The sequence below is a fragment of the Pseudophryne corroboree genome, chromosome 1 (assembly GCF_028390025.1).
Source record: "Pseudophryne corroboree isolate aPseCor3 chromosome 1, aPseCor3.hap2, whole genome shotgun sequence".
NCBI lineage: Eukaryota > Metazoa > Chordata > Amphibia > Anura > Myobatrachidae > Pseudophryne > Pseudophryne corroboree.
Genome location: NC_086444.1, coordinates 179860941 through 179881083, shown reverse-complemented (window position 1 = coordinate 179881083; position 20143 = coordinate 179860941). Strand labels below are relative to the sequence as shown.

Genomic DNA, 20143 nt, shown 5'->3' with positions numbered 1-20143 from the left:
TGTGCGTGTGTGTGGGGGGGGGTGACTGGGGGTAACAGGCTGTGTGTGTTGGGGGGTAACAGGCTGTGTGTGTGGGGGGGTGACTGGGGGTAACAGGCTGTGGGGGTGACTGGGGGTAACAGGCTGCGTGTGTGTGTGGGGGGTGACGGGGTAACAGGCTGTGTGTGTGGGTGACTGGGGGTAACAGGCTGTGTGAGTTTGAGGGGAGGGGGGATGACTTGGCTGGGGGGTGGCTGTGTGTGTGTGTATGTGAGTGTGTGTGACTAGGGTGAACAGGCGGCGTGTGTGTGGGGGTGACTGGGGGTAACAGGCTGTCTGTGTGTGAGGGTGACTGGGGGTAACAGGCTGTCTGTGTGTGAGGGTGACTGGGGGTAACAGGCTGTCTGTGTGTGGGGGTGACTGGGGGTAACAGGCTGTCTGTGTGTGGGGGTGACTGGGGGTAACAGGCTGTCTGTGTGTGAGGGTGACTGGGGGTAACAGGCCGTGTGAGTTTGAGGGGAGGGGGGATGACTTGGCTGGGGGGTGGCTGTGTGTGTGTGTGTGTGTGTGTGTGTGACTAGGGTGAACAGGCTGCGTGTGTGTGGGGGTGACTGCGGGGTAACAGGCCGTGTGAGGGGAGGGGGGGCATGACTTGGCTGGTGGTGGCTGTGTGTGTGTGTGACTAGGGGGAACAGGCTGTGTATGTGCGGGGAGGGGGTGTGTGGCTGGGGGGAACAGGCTGTGTGTGTGTGGGGAGGGGTGTGTGGCTGGGGGTAACAGGCTGTGTGTGTGTGAGTAAGGGGGGGTGACTGGGGGGGAACAGGCTGTGTGGGGTGACTGGAGGCACTGTCGGTGCCACCCCATGTTGTTTCTGCCACTTTTTTTTTTTTTTTTAAGCAGGGACCTGCGGCAGTGTGGTGCCATGAAGGGGCATGCAGCAGTACTAGCAGGAGGAGGTGGTCCAGCCAGTCCAGCCGCACTCACCTTTTTTACCACTCTCTGACGCTGTTGCCCGACGTCATGATCCAACAAAAAACAGAAGAAGGGACCCACTGCTGCCGGAGAAGAAAGGGGACCCGCTTTTCCTGTCACTGATGAGAAGGGGGACCCACTACTGCCCGGGGTACACAGTGCCGTTTCACTGAAGGGAGGGACGCACAGTGTCACTTGTACTGGGGGCAGGGGGACAGAGCTAAGTACACAGGGCCATCTGTACCCCCTCTCTCTCAACCCTCCATCCGTCTCACCTCTCTCTTTTTCCCCTCTCTCAACCCTGGTCTCTCACCTCCACTGTTTCCCTTTCTTTTTCTTTCATTCTGTATCCCCCCACCCCCCTCTTTGTCACCCCCTTCTCTCTCTCTCTCTCTCTAACTCTCTCTCTCGTTCTCTTTTCTTTCTCTCATTTCTCTGTCTTGCTCTTTCTTTCTCTAACGTCCTAAGTGGATGCTGGGGACTCCGTAAGGACCATGGGGAATAGCGGCTCCGCAGGAGACTGGGCACATCTAAAGAAAGCTTTAGGACTATCTGGTGTGCACTGGCTCCTCCCCCTATGACCCTCCTCCAAGCCTCAGTTAGATCTTTGTGCCCGAACGAGAAGGGTGCACACTAGGGGCTCTCCTGAGCTTCTTAGTGAAAGTTTTAGTTTAGGTTTTTTATTTTCAGTGAGACCTGCTGGCAACAGGCTCACTGCATCGAGGGACTAAGGGGAGAAGAAGCGAACTCACCTGCGTGCAGAGTGGATTGGGCTTCTTAGGCTACTGGACATTAGCTCCAGAGGGACGATCACAGGCCCAGCCATGGATGGGTCCCAGAGCCGCGCCGCCGGCCCCCTTACAGAGCCAGAAGACAGAAGAGGTCCGGAAAATCGGCGGCAGAAGACATCCTGTCTTCACCAAGGTAGCGCACAGCACTGCAGCTGTGCGCCATTGCTCCTCAGCACACTTCACACTTCGGTCACTGAGGGTGCAGGGCGCTAGGGGGGGGCGCCCTGAGCAGCAATAAAAACACCTTGGCTGGCGAAAATACATCACATATAGCCCCCAGGGCTATGTGGATGAATTTTAACCCCTGCCAGAATCCATAAAAAAGCAGGAGAAAAGTCCGCGAAAAAGGGGCGGAGCCTATCTCCTCAGCACACTGGCGCCATTTTCCCTCACAGCTCCGTTGGAGGGAAGCTCCCCTGGCTCTCCCCTGCAGTCACTACACTACAGAAAGGGTTAAAAAAGAGAGGGGGGCACTAATTAGGCGCAGTATTAACAATACAGCAGCTATAAGGGGAAAAACACTTATATAAGGTTATCACTGTATATATATAGCGCTTTGGTGTGTGCTGGCAAACTCTCCCTCTGTCTCCCCAAAGGGCTAGTGGGGTCCTGTCCTCTATCAGAGCATTCCCTGTGTGTGTGCTGTATGTCGGTACGTTTGTGTCGATATGTATGAGGAGAAAAATGATGTGGAGACGGAGCAGATTGCCTGTAATAGTGATGTCACCCCCTAGGGGGTCGACACCTGAGTGGATGAACTGTTGGAAGGAATTACGTGACAGTGTCAGCTCTGTATAAAAGACAGTGGTTGACATGAGACAGCCGGCTACTCAGCTTGTGCCTGTCCAGACGTCTCATAGGCCGTCAGGGGCTCTAAAGCGCCCGTTACCTCAGATGGCAGATATAGACGCCGACACGGATACTGACTCCAGTGTCGACGGTGAAGAGACAAATGTGACTTCCAGTAGGGCCACACGTTACATGATTGAGGCAATGAAAAATGTTTTACACATTTCTGATAATACGAGTACCACCAAAAAGGGGTATTATGTTCGGTGAGGAAAAACTACCTGTAGTTTTCCTGAATCTGAGAAATTAAATGAGGTGTGTGATGATGCGTGGTTTTCCCCCGATAACAACTGATAATTTCTAAAATGTTATTGGCATTATATCCTTTCCCGCCAGAGGTTAGGGTGCGTTGGGAAACACCCCCTAGGGTGGATAAAGCGCTCACACGCTTGTAAGGGCTCTACCCTCTCCTGAGATGGCCGCCCTTAAGGATCCTGCTGATAGAAAGCAGAAGGGTATCCTAAAATGTATTTACACACATACTGGTGTTATACTGCGACCAGCAATCGCCTCAGCCTGGATGTGCAGTGCTGGGTTGGCGCGGTCGGATTCCCTGACTGAAAATATTGATACCCTAGATAGGGACAGTATATTTTGCCTATAGAGCATTTAAAAGATGCATTTCTATATATGCGTGATGCACAGCGGAATATTTGCCGACTGGCATCAAGTCTAACTGCGTTGTCCATTTCTACCAGTAGAGGGTTATGGACACGTCAGTGGTCAGGTGATGCGTATTCCAAACGGCATTTGGAAGTATTGCCTTAATAAGGGGAGGAGTTATTTGGGGTCGGTCTTTCAGACCTGGTGGCCACGGCAACAGCTGGGAAGTCCACGTTTGTACCCCAGGTCGCCTCTCAACATGAAAAGACGCCGTATTATCAGGCGCAGTCTTTTCGTGGACAAGCGGGCAAAATGTTCCTCATTTCTGCCCCGTGACAGAGGGAGAGGAAAAAGGCTGCAGAAATCAGCCAGTTCCCAGGAACAGAAACCCTCTCCCGCCTCTGCCAAGCCCTCAGTATGACGCTGGGGCTTTACAAGCAGAATCAGGCACGGTGGGGGGCCCGTCTCAATGAATTTCAGCGCGCAGTGGGCTCACTCGCAAGTAGACCCCTGGATCCTTCAGGTGATATCTCAGGGGTACAAATTAGAATTCGAGACGTCTCCCCCTCGCCGTTTTCCTAAAGTCGGCTTTACCGATGTCTTCTTCTGACAGGGAGACAGTTTTGGAAGCCATTCACAAGCTGTATTCCCAGCAGGTGATAATCAAGGTACCCCTCCTGCAACAGGGAACGGGGTATTATTCCACACTGTTGTGGTACCGAAGCCGGACGGCTCGGTGAAACCGATTCTAAATCTAAAATCTTTGAACACTTACATACAGAGGTTCAAATTCAAGATTGAGTCACTCAGAGCAGTGATTGCGAACCTGGAAGAAGGGGACTACATGATGTCTCGGGACATCAAGGATGCTTACCTTCATGTCAAAATTTACCCTTCTCACCAAGGGTACCTCAGGTTTATGGTACAGAACTGTCACTATCAGTTCAGACGCTGCCGTATGGATGGTCCACGGCACCCCGGGTCTTTACCAAGGTAATGGCCGAAATTATGATATTCCTTCGAAGGAAGGGAATTTTAGTTATCCCTTACTTGGACGATTCCCTGATAAGGGTAAGATCCAGGGAACAGTTGGAGGTCGGTGTAGCACTATCTCAGGTAGTGTTGCGGCAGCACGATTGGATTCTCAATATTCCAAAATCGCAGCTGGTTCCGACAACTTGTCTTCTGTTCCTAGGGATGATCCTGGACACAGTCCAGAAAAAGGTGTTTCTCCCGGAGGGGAAAGCCAGGGAGTTATCCGAGCTAGTCAGGAACCTCCTAAAACTGAGCCAAGTCTCAGTGCATCAATGCACAAGGGTTCTGGGTAAAATGGTGGCTTCCTACGAAGCAATCCCATTCGGCAGATTCCACGCAAGAACTTTCCAGTGGGACCTGCTGGACAAATGGTCCGGGTCGCATCTTCAGATGCATCAGCGGATAACCCTGTCACCAAGGACAAGGGTGTCCCTCCTGTGGTGGTTGCAGAGTGCTCATCTTCTAGAGGGCCGCAGATTCGGCATTCAGGACTGGGTCCTGGTGACCACGGATGCCAGCCTGCGAGGCTGGGGAGCAGTCACACAGGGAAGGAATATCCAGGGCTTATGGTCAAGCCTGGAGACACCACTTCACATAAATATCCTGAAGCTAAGGGCCATTTACAATGCTCTAAGCTTAGCAAGACCTCTGCTTCAAGGTCAGCCGGTGTTGATCCAGTCGGACAACATCACGGCAGTCACCCACGTAAACAGACAGGGTGGCACAAGAAGCAGGAGGGCAATGGCAGAAGCTGCAAGGATTCTTCGCTGGGCGGAAAATCATGTGATAGCACTGTCAGCAGTATTCATTCCGGGAGTGGACAACTGGGAAGCAGACTTCCTCAGCAGACACGATCTTCACCCGGGAGAGTGGGGACTTCACCCAGAAGTCTTCCACATGATTATAAACCGTTGGGAAAAACTCGACAGGTATTGCGCCAGGTCAAGGGACCCTCAGGCAATAGCTGTAGACGCTCTGGTAACACCGTGGGTGTACCAGTCAGTGTATGTGTTCCCTCCTCTGCCTCTCATACCCAAGGTACTGAGATTGATAAGATGGAGAGGAGTAAGCACTATATTCGTGGCTCCGGATTGGCCAAGAAGGACTTGGTAACCGGAACTTCAAGAGATGCTCACGGAGGATCCGTGGCCTCTACCTCTAAGAAGGGACCTGCTCCAACAAGGACCCTGTCTGTTCCAAGACTTACCGCGGCTGCGTTTGACGGCATGGCGGTTGAACGCCGGATCCTGAAGGAAAAAAGGCATTCCGGATGAAGTCATCCCTATCCTGATCAAAGCCAGGAAGGATGTAACCGCAAAACATTATCACCGCATTTGGCGAAAATATGTTGCGTGGTGCGAGGCCAGTAAGGCCCGACGGAGGAAATTCAACTGGGTCGATTCCTACATTTCCTGCAAACAGGAGTGTCTATGGGCCTGAAATTGGGGTCCATTAAGGTTCAAATTTCGGCCCTGTCAATTTTCTTCCAAAAAGAACTAGCTTCAGTCCCTGAAGTTCAGACGTTTGTAAAAGGGGTACTGCATATACAGCCTCCTTTTGTGTCTCCAGTGGCACTTTGGGATCTCAATGTAGTTTTTTGGGTTCCAAAAGTCACATTGGTTTGAACCACTTAAATCTGTGGAGTTAAAATATCTCACATGGAAAGTGGTCATGCTGTTGGCCCTGGCCTGGGCCAGGCGCGTGTCAGAATTGGCGGCTTTATCCTGTAAAAGCCCTTATCTGATTTTCCATTCGGACAGGGCGGAATTGAGGACTCGTCCTCAGTTTCTCCCTAAGGTGGTTTCAGCGTTTCACCTGAACCAACCTATTGTGGTGCCTGCGGCTACTAGGGACTTGGAGGACTCCAAGTTGCTAGACGTTGTCAGGGCCCTGAAAATATATGTTTCCAGGACGGCTGGAGTCAGAAAATCTGACTCGCTGTTTATCCTGTATGCACCCAACAAGCTGGGTGCTCCTGCTTCTAAGCAGACTATTGCTCGTTGGATTTGTAGTACAATTCAGCTTGCACAAATTCTGTGGCAGGCCTGCCACAGACAAAAATCTGTAAATGCCCACTCCACAAGGAAGGTGGGCTCATCTTGGGCGGCTGCCCGAGGGGTCTCGGCTTTACAACTTTGCTGAGCAGCTACTTGGTCAGGAGCAAATACGTTTGTAAAATTCTACAAAATTGATACCCTGGCTGAGGAGGACCTGGAGTTCTCTCATTTGGTGCTGCAGAGTCATCCGCACTCTCCCGCCCGTTTGGGAGCTTTGGTATAATCCCCATGGTCCTTACGGAGTCCCCAGCATCCACTTAGGACATTAGAGAAAATAAGAATTTACTTACCGATAATTCTATTTCTCGTAGTCCGTAGTGGATGCTGGGCGCCCATCCCAAGTGCGGATTGTCTGCAATACTGGTACATAGTTATTGTTACCAAAAAATCGGGTTATTGCTGTAGTGAGCCATCTTTTCTAGAGGCTCCTCTGTTATCATGCTGTTAACTGGGTTCAGATCACAAGTTGTACGGTGTGATTGGTGTGGCTGGTATGAGTCTTACCCGGGATTCAAAATCCTTCCTTATTGTGTACGCTCGTCCGGGCACAGTATCCTAACTGAGGCTTGGAGGAGGGTCATAGGGGGAGGAGCCAGTGCACACCAGATAGTCCTAAAGCTTTCTTTAGATGTGCCCAGTCTCCTGCGGAGCCGCTATTCCCCATGGTCCTTACTGAGTCCCCAGCATCCACTACGAGTACGGACTACGAGAAATAGAATTATCGGTAAGTAAATTCTTATTTTCTCTCTCACTTTCTTTGTCACCTTTCTCTCTATACCCTGCTCCCTCTTCTCTGACCCTCCCTCGTTCACACACCCCTGTCTTACTCAACTTTGTCTCGCATCCTCCCTGTCTCTCTAATTCTCTCTCTCTCCCCCCTGCTCTCCACCCATCCCACTCTCTCTCAACCCTCTCTCTTACACTACCTCTCTGTCTCACCTTTTTCTTTCTCATACTTTCTCTCTCTAACCCTCTCTCCCTCGCTTTCTTTTGCTCTCTTTCCCTCTCTCTTACACCCTGCTCCCCCACTCTCACAACCGTCTGTCTCTCTTTCTTTCTCTGTCTTTTTTTCTTTCTCCTCCTCTCGACTCTCTTGCGCTGCTTTCTCTACCCTGCTGTCTGTCTCACCTCTTTCTCTCCCCTTTCTCTCTCCTCTCTCTTTCTCTCTCTCTCTCTCTCTCTCTCTCTCTCTCTCTCTCTCACACACACTCTGTCACCTCTTTCCTCTCCCCCTTCCTTTCTCTCACCCCCTCCTTTGTCTCACCTCTCTCTACCTCTCTCTCTCATTCTTTTCTCTCCCTCTCATTCTCTCTTCCCTGCCCCCTCTCCCTCTTTCAAACCTCTCACCCACTTATCTCAACTTTTTCTTTCTTTCTTTCTTTCTTTTTCTTTCTTTCTTTCTTTCTTTCTTTCTTTCTTTCTCTCTTTCTCTCTTTCTCTCTTTCTTTCTTTCTTTTTCTCTGACGTCCTAGTGGATGCTGGGAACTCCGTAAGGACCATGGGGAATAGCGGCTCCGCAGGAGATTGGGCACATCTAAAGAAAGCTTTAGGATCACCTGGTGTGCACTGGCTCCTCCCCCTATGACCCTCCTCCAAGCCTCAGTTAGATTTCTGTGCCCGAACGAGAAGGGTGCACACTAGGGGCTCTCCTGAGCTCTCTGTGAAAGTTTTAGTTTAGGTTTATTATTTTCAGTGAGACCTGCTGGCAACAGGCTCACTGCATCGAGGGACTAAGGGGAGAAGAAGCGAACTCACCTGCGTGCAGAGTGGATTGGGCTTCTTAGGCTACTGGACATTAGCTCCAGAGGGACGATCACAGGTTCAGCCTGGATGGGTCACCGGAGCCGCGCCGCCGTCCCCCTTACAGAACCAGAAAAGCGAAGAGGTCCGGAAAAATCGGCGGCAGAAGACGATCCTGTCTTCAGATAAGGTAGCGCACAGCACCGCAGCTGTGCGCCATTGCTCTCAGCACACTTCACACTCCGGTCACTGAGGGTGCAGGGCGCTGGGGGGGGCAGCGCCCTGAGACGCAATAAATCGATATAAAAACCTTATATGGCTAAAATAAATGCATCACATATAACTCCTGGGCTATATGGATGCATTTAACCCCTGCCAAAACATACAGAAAAAGGATGATAAGGACGCCGAGAAAGGGGCGGAGCCTATCTCCTCAGCACACTGGCGCCATTTTCCCTCACAGCTCAGTTGGAGGGAAGCTCCCTGGCTCTCCCCTGCAGTCACTACACTACAGAAAGGGGTTAAAAAAAGAGAGGGGGGCACAAATTAGGCGCAGTATATAACAATACAGCAGCTATAAAGGGAAAAACACTTATATAAGGTTATCCCTGTATATATATAGCGCTCTGGTGTGTGCTGGCAAACTCTCCCTCTGTCTCCCCAAAGGGCTAGTGGGGTCCTGTCCTCTATCAGAGCATTCCCTGTGTGTGTGCTGTGTGTCGGTACGTTGGTGTCGACATGTATGAGGAGAAAAATGATGAGGAGACGGAGTAGAGTGTCTGAAATAGTGTTGTCACCCCCTAGGGGGTCGACACCTGAGTGGATGTACTGTTGAAATTGCGTGACAGTGTCAGCTTTGTATAAAAGACAGTGGTTGACATGAGACAGCCGGCTACTCAGCTTGTGCATGTCCAGACGTCTCATACAGGGGCCCTAAAGCGCCCGTTACCTCAGATACAGACGCCGACAAGGGTACTGACTCCTGTGTCGACGGTGAAGAGACAACCGTGATTTCCAATAAGGCCACACATTGCATGATTGAGGCAATGGAAAAAGTTTACACTTTTCTGATAATATGAATACCACCAAAAAAAATGGGGTATTATGTTTGGTGAGGAAAAACTTCCTGTAGTTTTCCTGAATCTGAGAAATAAAATGAGGTGTGTGATGATGCGTGGGTTTCCCCCCGATAACAATTGATAATTTCAAAAAAGTTATGGGCAGTATACCTTTTCCCGCCAGAGGTTAGGGTGCGTTGGGAAACACCCCCTAGGGTGGATAAAGCGCTCACACGCTTGTAAAAACAAGGGCTCTACCCTCTCCTGAGATGGCCGCCCTTAAGGATCCTGCTGATAGAAAGCAGGAGCGTATCCTAAAATGTATTTACACACATACTGGTGTTATACTGCGACCAGCAATCGCCTCAGCCTGGATGTGCAGTGCTGGGTTGGCGTGGTCGGATTCCCTGACTGGAAATATGATATCCTAGATAAGGACAGTATATTATTGCCTATAGAGCAATTAAAAGATGCATTTCTATATATGCATGATGCACAGCGGAATATTTGCCGACTGGCATCAAGTATAAGTGCGTTGTCCAATTATTCCAGTAAAGTGGTCAGGTGATGCGGATTCCAAACGGCATTTGGAAGTATTGCCTTAAAAGAGGGGCTGTACCCCAGGTCGCCTCTCAAAATAAGACGCCGTATTATCAGGCGCAGTCCTGGTTGGCAAGCGGGCAAAAGGGTTCCTCTTTTCTGCTCGTGACAGAGGGAGAGGAAAATGGCTGCAGAGATCAGCCAGTTCCAAGGAACAGAAACCCTTTTCCGCCTATGCCAAGCCCTCAGTATGACGCTAGGGCTTTACAAGTTCAGGCACGGTGGGGTCCCGTTCTCAATGAATTTCAGTGCGCAGTGGGCTCACTCGCAAGTAGACCCCTGGATCCTTCAGATAATATTTCAGGGGTACAAATTGGAATTCGAGACGTATTCCCCTCGCCGTTTCCAAAAGTCTGTTTTACCGACGTCTCCCGCTGACAGGGAGGCAGTTTTGGAAGCCATTCACAAGCTGTATTCCCAGCAGGTGATAATCAAGGTACCCCTCCTGCAACAGGGAACGGGGTATTATTCCACACTATTGTGGTACCGAAGCCAGACGGCTCGGTGAGACCGATTTTAAACTCTAAAATCTAAAATCTTTGAACACTTGCATACAGAGGTTCAAATTCAAAATTGAGTCACTCAGAGCAGTGATTGCAAACCTGGAAGAAGGGGACTACATGATGTCTCGGGACATCAAGGATGCTTACCTTCATGTCAAAATTTACCCTTCTCACCAAGGGTATTTCAGGTTATGGTACAGAACTGTATCAGTTCGGACGCTGCCGTAGGGATGGTCCACGGCACCCCGGGTCTTTACTGAAGTAATGACCGAAATGATGATATTCCTTCGAAGGAAGGGAATTTTAGTTATCCTTTACTTGAACGATTCCCTGATAAGGGTAAGATCCAGGGAACAGTTGGAGATCGGTGTAGCACTATATCAGGTAGTGTTGTGGCAGCACGATTGGATTTTCAATATTCCAAAATCGCAGCTGGTTCCGACGACTTGTCTTCTGTTCCTAGGGATGATTCTGGACATAGTCCAGAAAGAAGGTGCTTCTCCCGGAGGAGAAAGCCAGGGAGTTATCCAAGCTAGTCAGGAACCTCCTAAAACCGAATCAAGTCCCAGTGCATCAATGCACAAGGGTTCTGGGTAAAAATGGTGGCTTCCTACGAAGCAATCCCATTCGGCAGATTCCACGCACAGTGGAACCTACTGGACAAATGGTCCGGGTCGCATCTTCAGATGCTTCAGCGGATAACCCTGTCACCAGGGACAAGGGTATCCCTCCTGTGGTGGTTGCAGAGTGCTCATCTTCTAGAGGGCCGCAGATTCGGCATTCGGGACTGGGTCCTGGTGGCCACGGATGCCAGCCTGCGAGGCTGGGGAGCAGTCACGCAGGGAAGGAATTTCCAGGGCTTATGGTCAAGCCTGGAGACATCTCTTCATATAAACATTCTGGAACTAAGGGCCATTTACAATGCCCTAAGTCAAGCGAAACACCTGCTTCAGGGTCAGGCGGTATTGATCCAATCGGACAACATCACGTCAGTCGCCCACGTAAACAGACAGGGCGGCACGAGAAGCAGGAGGGCAATGGCAGAGGCTGCAAGGATTTTCGCTGGGCGGAAAATCATGTGATAGCACTGTCAGCAGTGTTCATTCCGGGAGTGGACAACTGGGAAGCAGACTTCCTCAGCAGACACGACCTTCACCCGGGAGAGTGGAGACTTCACTCAGAAGTCTTCCACCTGATTGTAAACCGTTGGGAAAAACCAAAGGTGGACATAATGGCGTCCCGTCTAAACAAAAAACTAGACAGATATTGCGCCAGGTCAAGGGACCCTCAGGCAATAGCGGTGGACGCTCTGGTAACGCCGTGGGTGTACCAGTCAGTGTATGTGTTCCCTCCTCTGCCTCTCATACCAAAAGTACTGAGAATAATAAGAAGGAGAGGAGTAAGAACTATACTCGTGGTTCCGGATTGGCCAAGAAGGACTTGGTATCTGGAACTTCAAGAGATGCTCACGGACGAACCGTGGCCTCTATCTCTAAGAAAGGACCTGCTCCAGCAGGGGCCTTGTCTGTTCCAAGACTTACCGCGGCTGCGTTGGACGGCATGGCGGTTGAACGCCGGATCCTGAAGGAAAAAGGCATTCCGGATGAAGTCATCCCTACCCTGGTCAAGGCCAGGAAGGACGTAACCACAAAACATTATCACCGCATTTGGCGAAAATTTGTTGCGTGGGGTGAGGCCAAGAAGGCCCCTACAGAGGAATTTCAACAGGGTCGTTTCCTCCATTTCCTGCAAACAGGACTGTCTATGGGCCAAAAATTGGGGTCCATTAAGGTTCAAATTTCGGCCCTGTCGATTTTCTTCCAAAAAGAACTGGCTTCAGTGCCTGAAGTTCAGACATTTGTAAAAGGGGTACTGCATATACAGCCTCCTTTTGTGCTTCCAGTGGCACCTTGGGATCTCAATGTTGTGTTGAGTTTCCTAAAGTCACATTGGTTTGAACCACTCACCACTGTGGACTTAAAATATCTCACATGGAAGTGACGAGTTAGCCCTGGCTTCAGCCAGGCGTGTGTCAGAATTGGCGGCTTTATCATATAAAAGCCCTTACTTAATATTTCATTCTGACAGGGCAGAATTGAGGACTTGTCCTCAATTTCTACCTAAGGTGGTTTCTGCATTTCACATGAACCAACCTATTGTGGTACCTGCGGCTACTAAGGACTTGGAGGATTCCAAGTTGCTTGACGTGGTCAGGGCCCTGAAAATATATGTTCCCAGGACGGCTGGAGTCAGAAAATCTGACTCGCTGTTTATCCTGTATGCACCCAACAAGCTGGGTGCTCCTGCTTCTAAGCAGACGATTGCTCGTTGGAGTTGTAGTACAATTCAGCTTGCACATTCTGTGGCAGGCCTGCCACAGCCAAAAATCTGTAAATGCCCACTCCACAAGGAAGGTGGGATCATCTTGGGCAGCTGCCCGAGGGGTCTCGGCTTTACAACTTTGCCGAGCAGTTACTTGGTCAGGAGCAAATACGTTTGTAAAATTCTACAAATTTGATACCCTGGCTGAGGAGGACCTGGAGTTCTCTCATTCGGTGCTGCAGAGTCATCCGCACTCTCCCGCCCGTTTGGGAGCTTTGGTATAATCCCCATGGTCCTTACGGAGTTCCCAGCATCCACTAGGACGTCAGAGAAAATAAGAATTTACTTACCGATAATTCTATTTCTCGTAGTCCGTAGTGGATGCTGGGCGCCCATCCCAAGTGCGGATTGTCTGCAATACTGGTACATAATTATTGTTACCAAAAAAAAAAAAAAAATTCGGGTTATTGTTGTAGTGAGCCATCTTTTCTAGAGGCTCCTCTATTATCATGCTGTTAACTGGGTTCAGATCACAAGTTGTACAGTGTGATTGGTGTGGCTGGTATGAGTCTTACCCGGGATTCAAAATCCTTCCTTATTGTGTACGCTCGTCCGGGCACAGTATCCTAACTGAGGCTTGGAGGAGGGTCATAGGGGGAGGAGCCAGTGCACACCAGGTGATCCTAAAGCTTTCTTTAGATGTGCCCAGTCTCCTGCGGAGCCGCTATTCCCCATGGTCCTTACGGAGTTCCCAGCATCCACTACGGACTACGAGAAATAGAATTATCGGTAAGTAAATTCTTATTTTTTCTTTCTTTCTTTCTTTCTTTTCCTTCTTTCTTTCTTTCTTTCTTTCCTTCTTTCTTTCCTTCTTTCTTTCTTTCCTTCTTTCTTTCTTTCCTTCTTTCCATTATATCTCATCCTTCCTCTCTGTCTCCCCTCTCTTTCATTCTCTTTATTTCTCTCTCTCCTGCTCTCTCCTTTTACCCCTCCCTCTGTCTCACCTCGCTCTTTTTCTCTCTCTCCCTATTTTTCTTTCTCTCTAACCTTCTTTCTACCTATCTCTTTCTTTTGTTCTCTTCTCCCTCCCCTCTCTTAAACCCTGCTCCCCCTCTCTCTCAACCCTCTCCCACTCCCCCTCTCACCTCTCTCTCTTCTGTCTCACCCTGCTTTCTCTACCCTGCTATCTGTGTCCCTTTCTCTCTCTTTCTCTCTCTCACCCCGTTGTCTCTCTATCCCTCTCGTCCCCTTTATGAGGGATGATGGGTGTTGCTGGCTGCGGCTGTGATCTGTACTGTTGGGTGCGATGCTGGGAGAAGGGTGCTGGTCAGAGGCGGAACTAGCGGGCGATGCTAGGGGCCACCAGCTAGAATCTTGCCTTGGGCATCAAACTGGTTAGGGCCGGCTCTGAGTGTGCCGCCTTGCCACCACTACACCAGGAAGCACTGGCAGCATTGACAGCAGGATTCTCCATGAAGGTGGCCCGGGCCTCCTGAGGTGAGGAGTTTTTTTTCGGTATGGCACTCCCAGTAACAGCATAGTGTGTGTGTGTGTGTGTGTTTGTGTGTATATATATATATATATATATATATATACATACATACATACATACATACATACATACATACACACAAACACACTTACATATCTATTTTGATTAGACATATTGTGTCCTTTGACATAGGGGATCATTCCGAGTTGATCGCTCGCTAGCTACTTTTTGCAGCGCTGCGATCAGATAGTCGGCGCCTATAGGGGAGTGTATTTTCGCTTTACAAGTGTGTGATCGTCTGTGCAGCCGAGCTGCACAAAAAAGTTTTTAGCAGTTTCTGAGTAGCCCAGGACTTACTCAGCCGCTGCGATCACTTCAGCCTGTCTGGTCCCAAAATTGACATCAGACACCCGCCCTGCAAACGCTTGGACACGCCTGCATTTTTCCTACCACTCCCTGAAAACGGTCAGTTGCCACCCACAAACGCCTTCTTCCTGTCAATCTCCTTGTGATCGGCTGGGCGAATGGATTCTTCATACAATCCATCACTCTGCAACAATCCGCTTTGTAACCGTATGACGCGCAGTTCTGACCTGATCGCAGCGCAGCAAAAAATCCTAGCTTGTGATCAGGTCTGAATGACCCCCTTAGCGAGTTGAATCCAGTTGTTTCTTGCATGCCCATAATTAATGGCAGCTCGACAGAGCTATTCAATTGTAATGCAAATGAAAGTGTAGGCTATGGCCACCTATTGCTTATCACTTAGAAGCACTTGGTAAAACTGCATAATGTGGCTAAACCAGTCTAAACTATTGGTCATGCTGCCAAAATAGCAGTTTGGGCGATCCAACAGCCAATTGTTCACAGATTTCTGCTCACCACCTCAAGAGACTGCGAGCAGAAATCATGCAGTCATGGCAATACAATTGAATAGTTCCATTGGGCGCTCATTACTTATGGTCACCCAAAAAATAAATTCCCCCAAGTGACTCTCTCTAGAGAGATAGATATAGAGAGAGATAAAGATATATAGATAGATTTTTTATTTTATTTTCAAACACGCATACACACACGCATATATACATATATTTAAATACAGCACTAGTCACGCACCCATATCCGTAGCCCCCATCACAGCCCTGAGGAAGCACACAACAGGCCCTTCAAAAATTTCAGCTCCAGGCCCATTAAGACCTTAATCTGGCACTGGTAGTGTATACATGCTATATAGAGAAACCGGGCTAGATGCATCATCGCTTGGAGAGTGATAAAATGGAGAGTGATAAATGACCAGCCAATGAGCTCCTAACTGTCATTTTTTAAACAGGGCCTGTGACATGGCAGTTAGAAGCTGATTGGTTGGTGTTTTTTCTCTGTACATTTTATCACTCTCTAAGCGATGGTGCATCTAGCCCAAAGTCTGTAATGCTCCACAAGATGATTTAAAAAGTACAGTATTCTCTTTCCTTTACCAAAAGGCTCAGTGATCCTATATCTGTACTGCAAGCTTATCAAATTCCACGCCCACATAACCTTCTTAAATATTTATATCTAATTATATCCCCACTTACAGGCCACACATCCTCACATGTAGTGTTTTCTTTATACAGTATTCACTTTCCCATCCTCCTGACCCCAGGTCACATGACCATATCATACAGCCTACCCAGAAACTCTGCAATCTGGCCAGACAACTATGCAATAGATAGCACCTATCCTTGTGTATCAATGCCTGTTTCCCTATATATTGTAAGCTTGCGAGCAGGGCCCTCCTACCTCTATGACTGTCTGTTATTACCCAGTTTTGTTCTGTAACTGTTGTTCTAATTGTAAAGTGCCACATAATATGCTGTGCTATATAAGAAACTTAGTAAATAAATAATAATGTATATTCTACAGTGTTATTTTATAGCTTTTCTATGTAGAATTCTGAAAATATACAGTGCCTAGTGGTGTCACCACTCCAGTATTAATTGTATCTTTGATATACAAATGTGTATGTATTTCCTTATGTATTTTCAGATGTGTGCAAGTTAATGAGTGCATTTTGTATAAGAAATCATAAGGGTAGTATTGTAAGTCAACAAAACTGTATAAAAGCACTTGATGTCAGTGGTGTATCTATAATGGGTGCAATGAGTGTGGTGCACATGGGCCCTGGGTCCAGGGGGGCCACACCACACACCTTGCACCTAGAAATGACCGGGGAAAATGGTGCGGCAGGCATTTTCCCGGCACTTTATGTGCATGCACAGTAGGAAGATCACTAGGAAAATGGTTGCCGCACCATTTTCCCGGAGAACTGTTCATGCGCACTATACTTGTGCACAGCGCCAGTGGAGTTGAGAGGAGGCGTACTCTTTACCTGGGCCCGGGCTTGTTTTGAAGGGCCCTGCGAAGGTCCTGCTACCTCCCCCCTCCCTCCCCACACACACAGGGGAGAAGGAGGACAGGCTGCTGCAGCAACCTCTCTACCCAGCACAGCACACAGCAGATGCTACTGTGTGTTGCGCTGGAGAGAGAGGCAAAAATCAGTCAGTCATTTCTCCCCCTGCGTTATGTGTGGGGGAAGCGATTGCGCCACAATCGCACCCACCCACGGCGGCTTCTGCCGCTGCCCACTGCTTACCGTCTGGTGCCCATCACATAGGAGTCTACTAGTGACCGTAGTGTTCCAAGTCACTATGCTACCTAGAGACGGAGACTGCACACAGGCCTCCTCTCTTACAATACCCTTTTTTTGTGTAGAACAGTGCACCATTATATAGCGACACAGAACTCCTTGTTGATTCTATATTGGGTGCAAAGAAAAACAAAATGGTAAAACCATGTTACACTGCAGGTGGGCCAGATTAAAAATGTGCAGAAATATTTAGATTTGAGAGCACCCAAACTGAAGTCTAAATTGCAGTACTGTCCAGTATTTGTGGACTACGTGCAAAAGCAGCTGGAATTTACCCTGCATGAAATAAATAAATAAATAAAAAACTTATTTGCACCCTTGCATTGCAAAATAGTTTGTACAGTTGCAAAGTTACAGTGTACTTGTTATTATTAATTTTTATTATTTTATTATTTTATTTTATTATTATTAATAACCAAACCACATGCTTATCCACTGATTCCACACTCATTTTCAGAAAAGCCATACCCATTTCATGGCAGGCCACACCCATTTTATGACAGGCCACATCCATGTTTGGGTAGGTCACATCCATGTCATGGCAGTCCAGATCTACTGTATTTCCTAAGGTTGTTTAGAGTATTTGGATAATTTATTTGTAAAGCATTTTGGGAGTAGTTACATACTGTATTGTTTCCTGTATGTGTAATGAAATACGTACCTTACAGAAAGGCTTCTTATATTTCCAACTTTGAGAAAGGTTAAAGAAAGTCTACAAATAGGAGAGAGAAAAAAGCAAAAATAAATGTTATTTTTTCAGTAAGTAATGATTCAGGATCAGAGCTATTTATTTTGTCTGATGCTCCTGTCCTGAAAGGTGAGCCTGGTATAGTGTGCTTTATGTCAGGATCAAACAATTGGCAAGCTACCTCTGGTATTTAAGACAGTGTTGGACTGAGGCATGAAGGGCCCACCTGGGGAATGCAATAATTTGTAGGGGCCCAGTCTCCAGAGGAAGTGTGACCAGCCAATGCACAGGCTTGGTTAGCCATTAGAATGCAGAGTCTTGATAAATACGTAAATATTGCTAGTCCATGCATGATAATGTACCATATTAATAACAGGAATGCTATAGAAAAGACACCATAGTCCTGTGTAGTATAATGTACCATATGTATAATTAAAGTGCCCAGTCTGGATCCTGATCCCTAGAGGAGGGAGTAGGGCCCCGACAGTGGGGCCCACCGGGGGGGGGGTCCACTGTGGGCCATTCCGACCCTGAATTAGGGGGTCACTAGTTTGTGATGTCTGACATTGTACATCATCAGAATTGAAAGTCTTTCATTTAGCTATCAAAATAGTTTTGTTATAGCAGTGGTGTTACACAAGTACAGTATTATTAGGACTCATCTTCCTTCTATTAACAAAGACATGTAAAAGTTATTTGTTGCATACTGTACATAGAAGTTTTTAACTAACTAAGCTGACCTAGGCAATAGTTTGCATGGTTTGTTATTAGAGATATGATGCCAGATCATTTGGTTTTGGTCCAAATTGTAGTCCAGTTTTGGTTTTGCATTTGGGTTTGAATTTCGCCTGTGACTGGTTTTGGTTTGGTATATTTTCCTAAAATTGACAAAACAAGCTAAAATCCCATACAGAAATCTGAGTGCTGGCAGTTATTCACTGTATGGAAGCAAGTGGAGAGGTGGCGTAGGATGGCAGGAGGGGAATGTTATGATTCTTTTTATTGGTTCCTGACTGAGTAGGTGTATAGGGGCCCCAGTGCATTGCTTTGCCCAGGGACTACAAGGCTGTTAAGACAGCCCTGCATTGCCAATAATTAAATGGACCACTGTTAAGTGAATTCGGATATCTCTGACCTGCATAAAAGCACAAGACTGATTTCTAGTATCTGTATAATTAATGGAATGTATTTATATGATGTAATACTACAATAATATAACTATTTTCTTTATAGCTCTAACATCGTGAATTTAATATACTGTTTGTCTGCTACAGGTTCTGCTGTCTTTTCCCTAGTTTATTTGAGACATTGGGGCAGATGTATTAACCTGGAGAAGGCATAAGGAAGTGATAAACCAGTGATTTGTGTAAGGTGATAAACGCCCCAGCCAATCAGCTTCTAACTGTTGATTTACATATTGGAGCTGATTGGCTGGTGCCTTTATCACCTTTCACATATCACTGGTTTATCACTTCCTTATGCCTTCTCCAGGTTAATACATCTGCCCCTATGCGCTCAATAAAGTTTATTTAGTAACATGCGGAAAAGAGAGATAATTAGCTATAACCTGTAACCAATAGCCACATTTAAGATGGGGCAGCATTAAGGACTGATGATACGTTCTGAAAGTGCCAGGAGTGCACACAGACTACAGGTTTTCCATTTAGGAGAATGCAACGGACTGGAGAGCTGGGGGATTCTGGCTGTTTGGGAGTGGTGGGCATGTTCCAACATGATGCAGCTTCTGTACAGCCCATTTGGCATACTATGCCCTTTTTAGGACAGTGAAAATGATAGGAGCTGTGGTGGTAGGTATGCATTTATTTTTTTCATATTGCTATATTGAAACACTCACTGTAATGCCAATGCGGGTGGTATAAAGTGAGCACATTACTTTTGGTACAAGTTCAGCTTTGAACTATATGTTACCTCTGTCCTTGAGTAATAATGAAACAACATGTCCCAGGTTAAGATGGCTGCCTCACAGCGAAGGTGCCTTGGGCTGGGTTACTATGCAGTTTCTTCCTGCCATGAAAAACCTGTAGGTTAATCGTAGTGTGTCAATTGCTATATTGTAGAATTTATACCACAAGCTCCATTGTAGGCAGGGACTGCTGCATAATATGCTAGCAATACATTTAGAAAAGTAATACAGTCTAGCTCCCATAAGATGTAAGAACAGAACTAATGGTGTTATTTGTGAATAACTCATTTTGACAACAAAGAGCAACATGTTAATTGTGTGGCACAAAATCAATTTTGTGTGCTATACTATGAATTTTGTTTGCAACAGAAGTTTTGAACCCATAAATCCATTTACAGTACATGCTACAAAAATATTTTTCTCTCAATAACTATTCAAATGTGTGTGCTACACAATAACAAATGACTTGCACTTAAAAATCAATGTTATGTGTCACAAGAGTGATACTGTTAGCAGGGCCGAAACTAGGATTTTCATCACCTGGGGCAAGGCAGTAATTTGGCGCCCCCTCCCCCCCATCCCCCCCAAAAAAAAGACAGCAAAACAAATTCTGTCAGACCAAAATAATCAGATTATCAAAAAATGTGAAAAAAGGAGATACTATTGGACAATATTACCCTATGTGCCTCAAATGCCCTAAGCGTCACATGCCCCACCAGCGTGTTCAACTACATGCTCCTCTGTGTGTCCCCATACATTGCATTATATCATAACACTTCATCACTGCACTACATTCCCCTATTCACTGCACTACATCACTACACTACATCCCCTACACGCTGAACTA

At 47.5% G+C, this 20143-nt stretch overlaps 1 protein-coding gene across 3 annotated transcripts in view; it reads right to left on the bottom strand.

The window, feature by feature from the left end:
* The window catches only part of LOC135059863 (V-type proton ATPase subunit S1-like protein), a 237895-nt gene that overhangs the window by 25635 nt on the left and 192117 nt on the right, over window positions 1–20143 (bottom strand). For all 3 annotated transcript variants that reach the window (XM_063963940.1, XM_063963939.1, XM_063963941.1), the window contains one exon: window positions 17346–17396. In XM_063963940.1, coding sequence (XP_063820010.1) covers window positions 17346–17396 — 51 coding nt within the window. The remainder of the gene's footprint in view (window positions 1–17345; window positions 17397–20143) is intronic.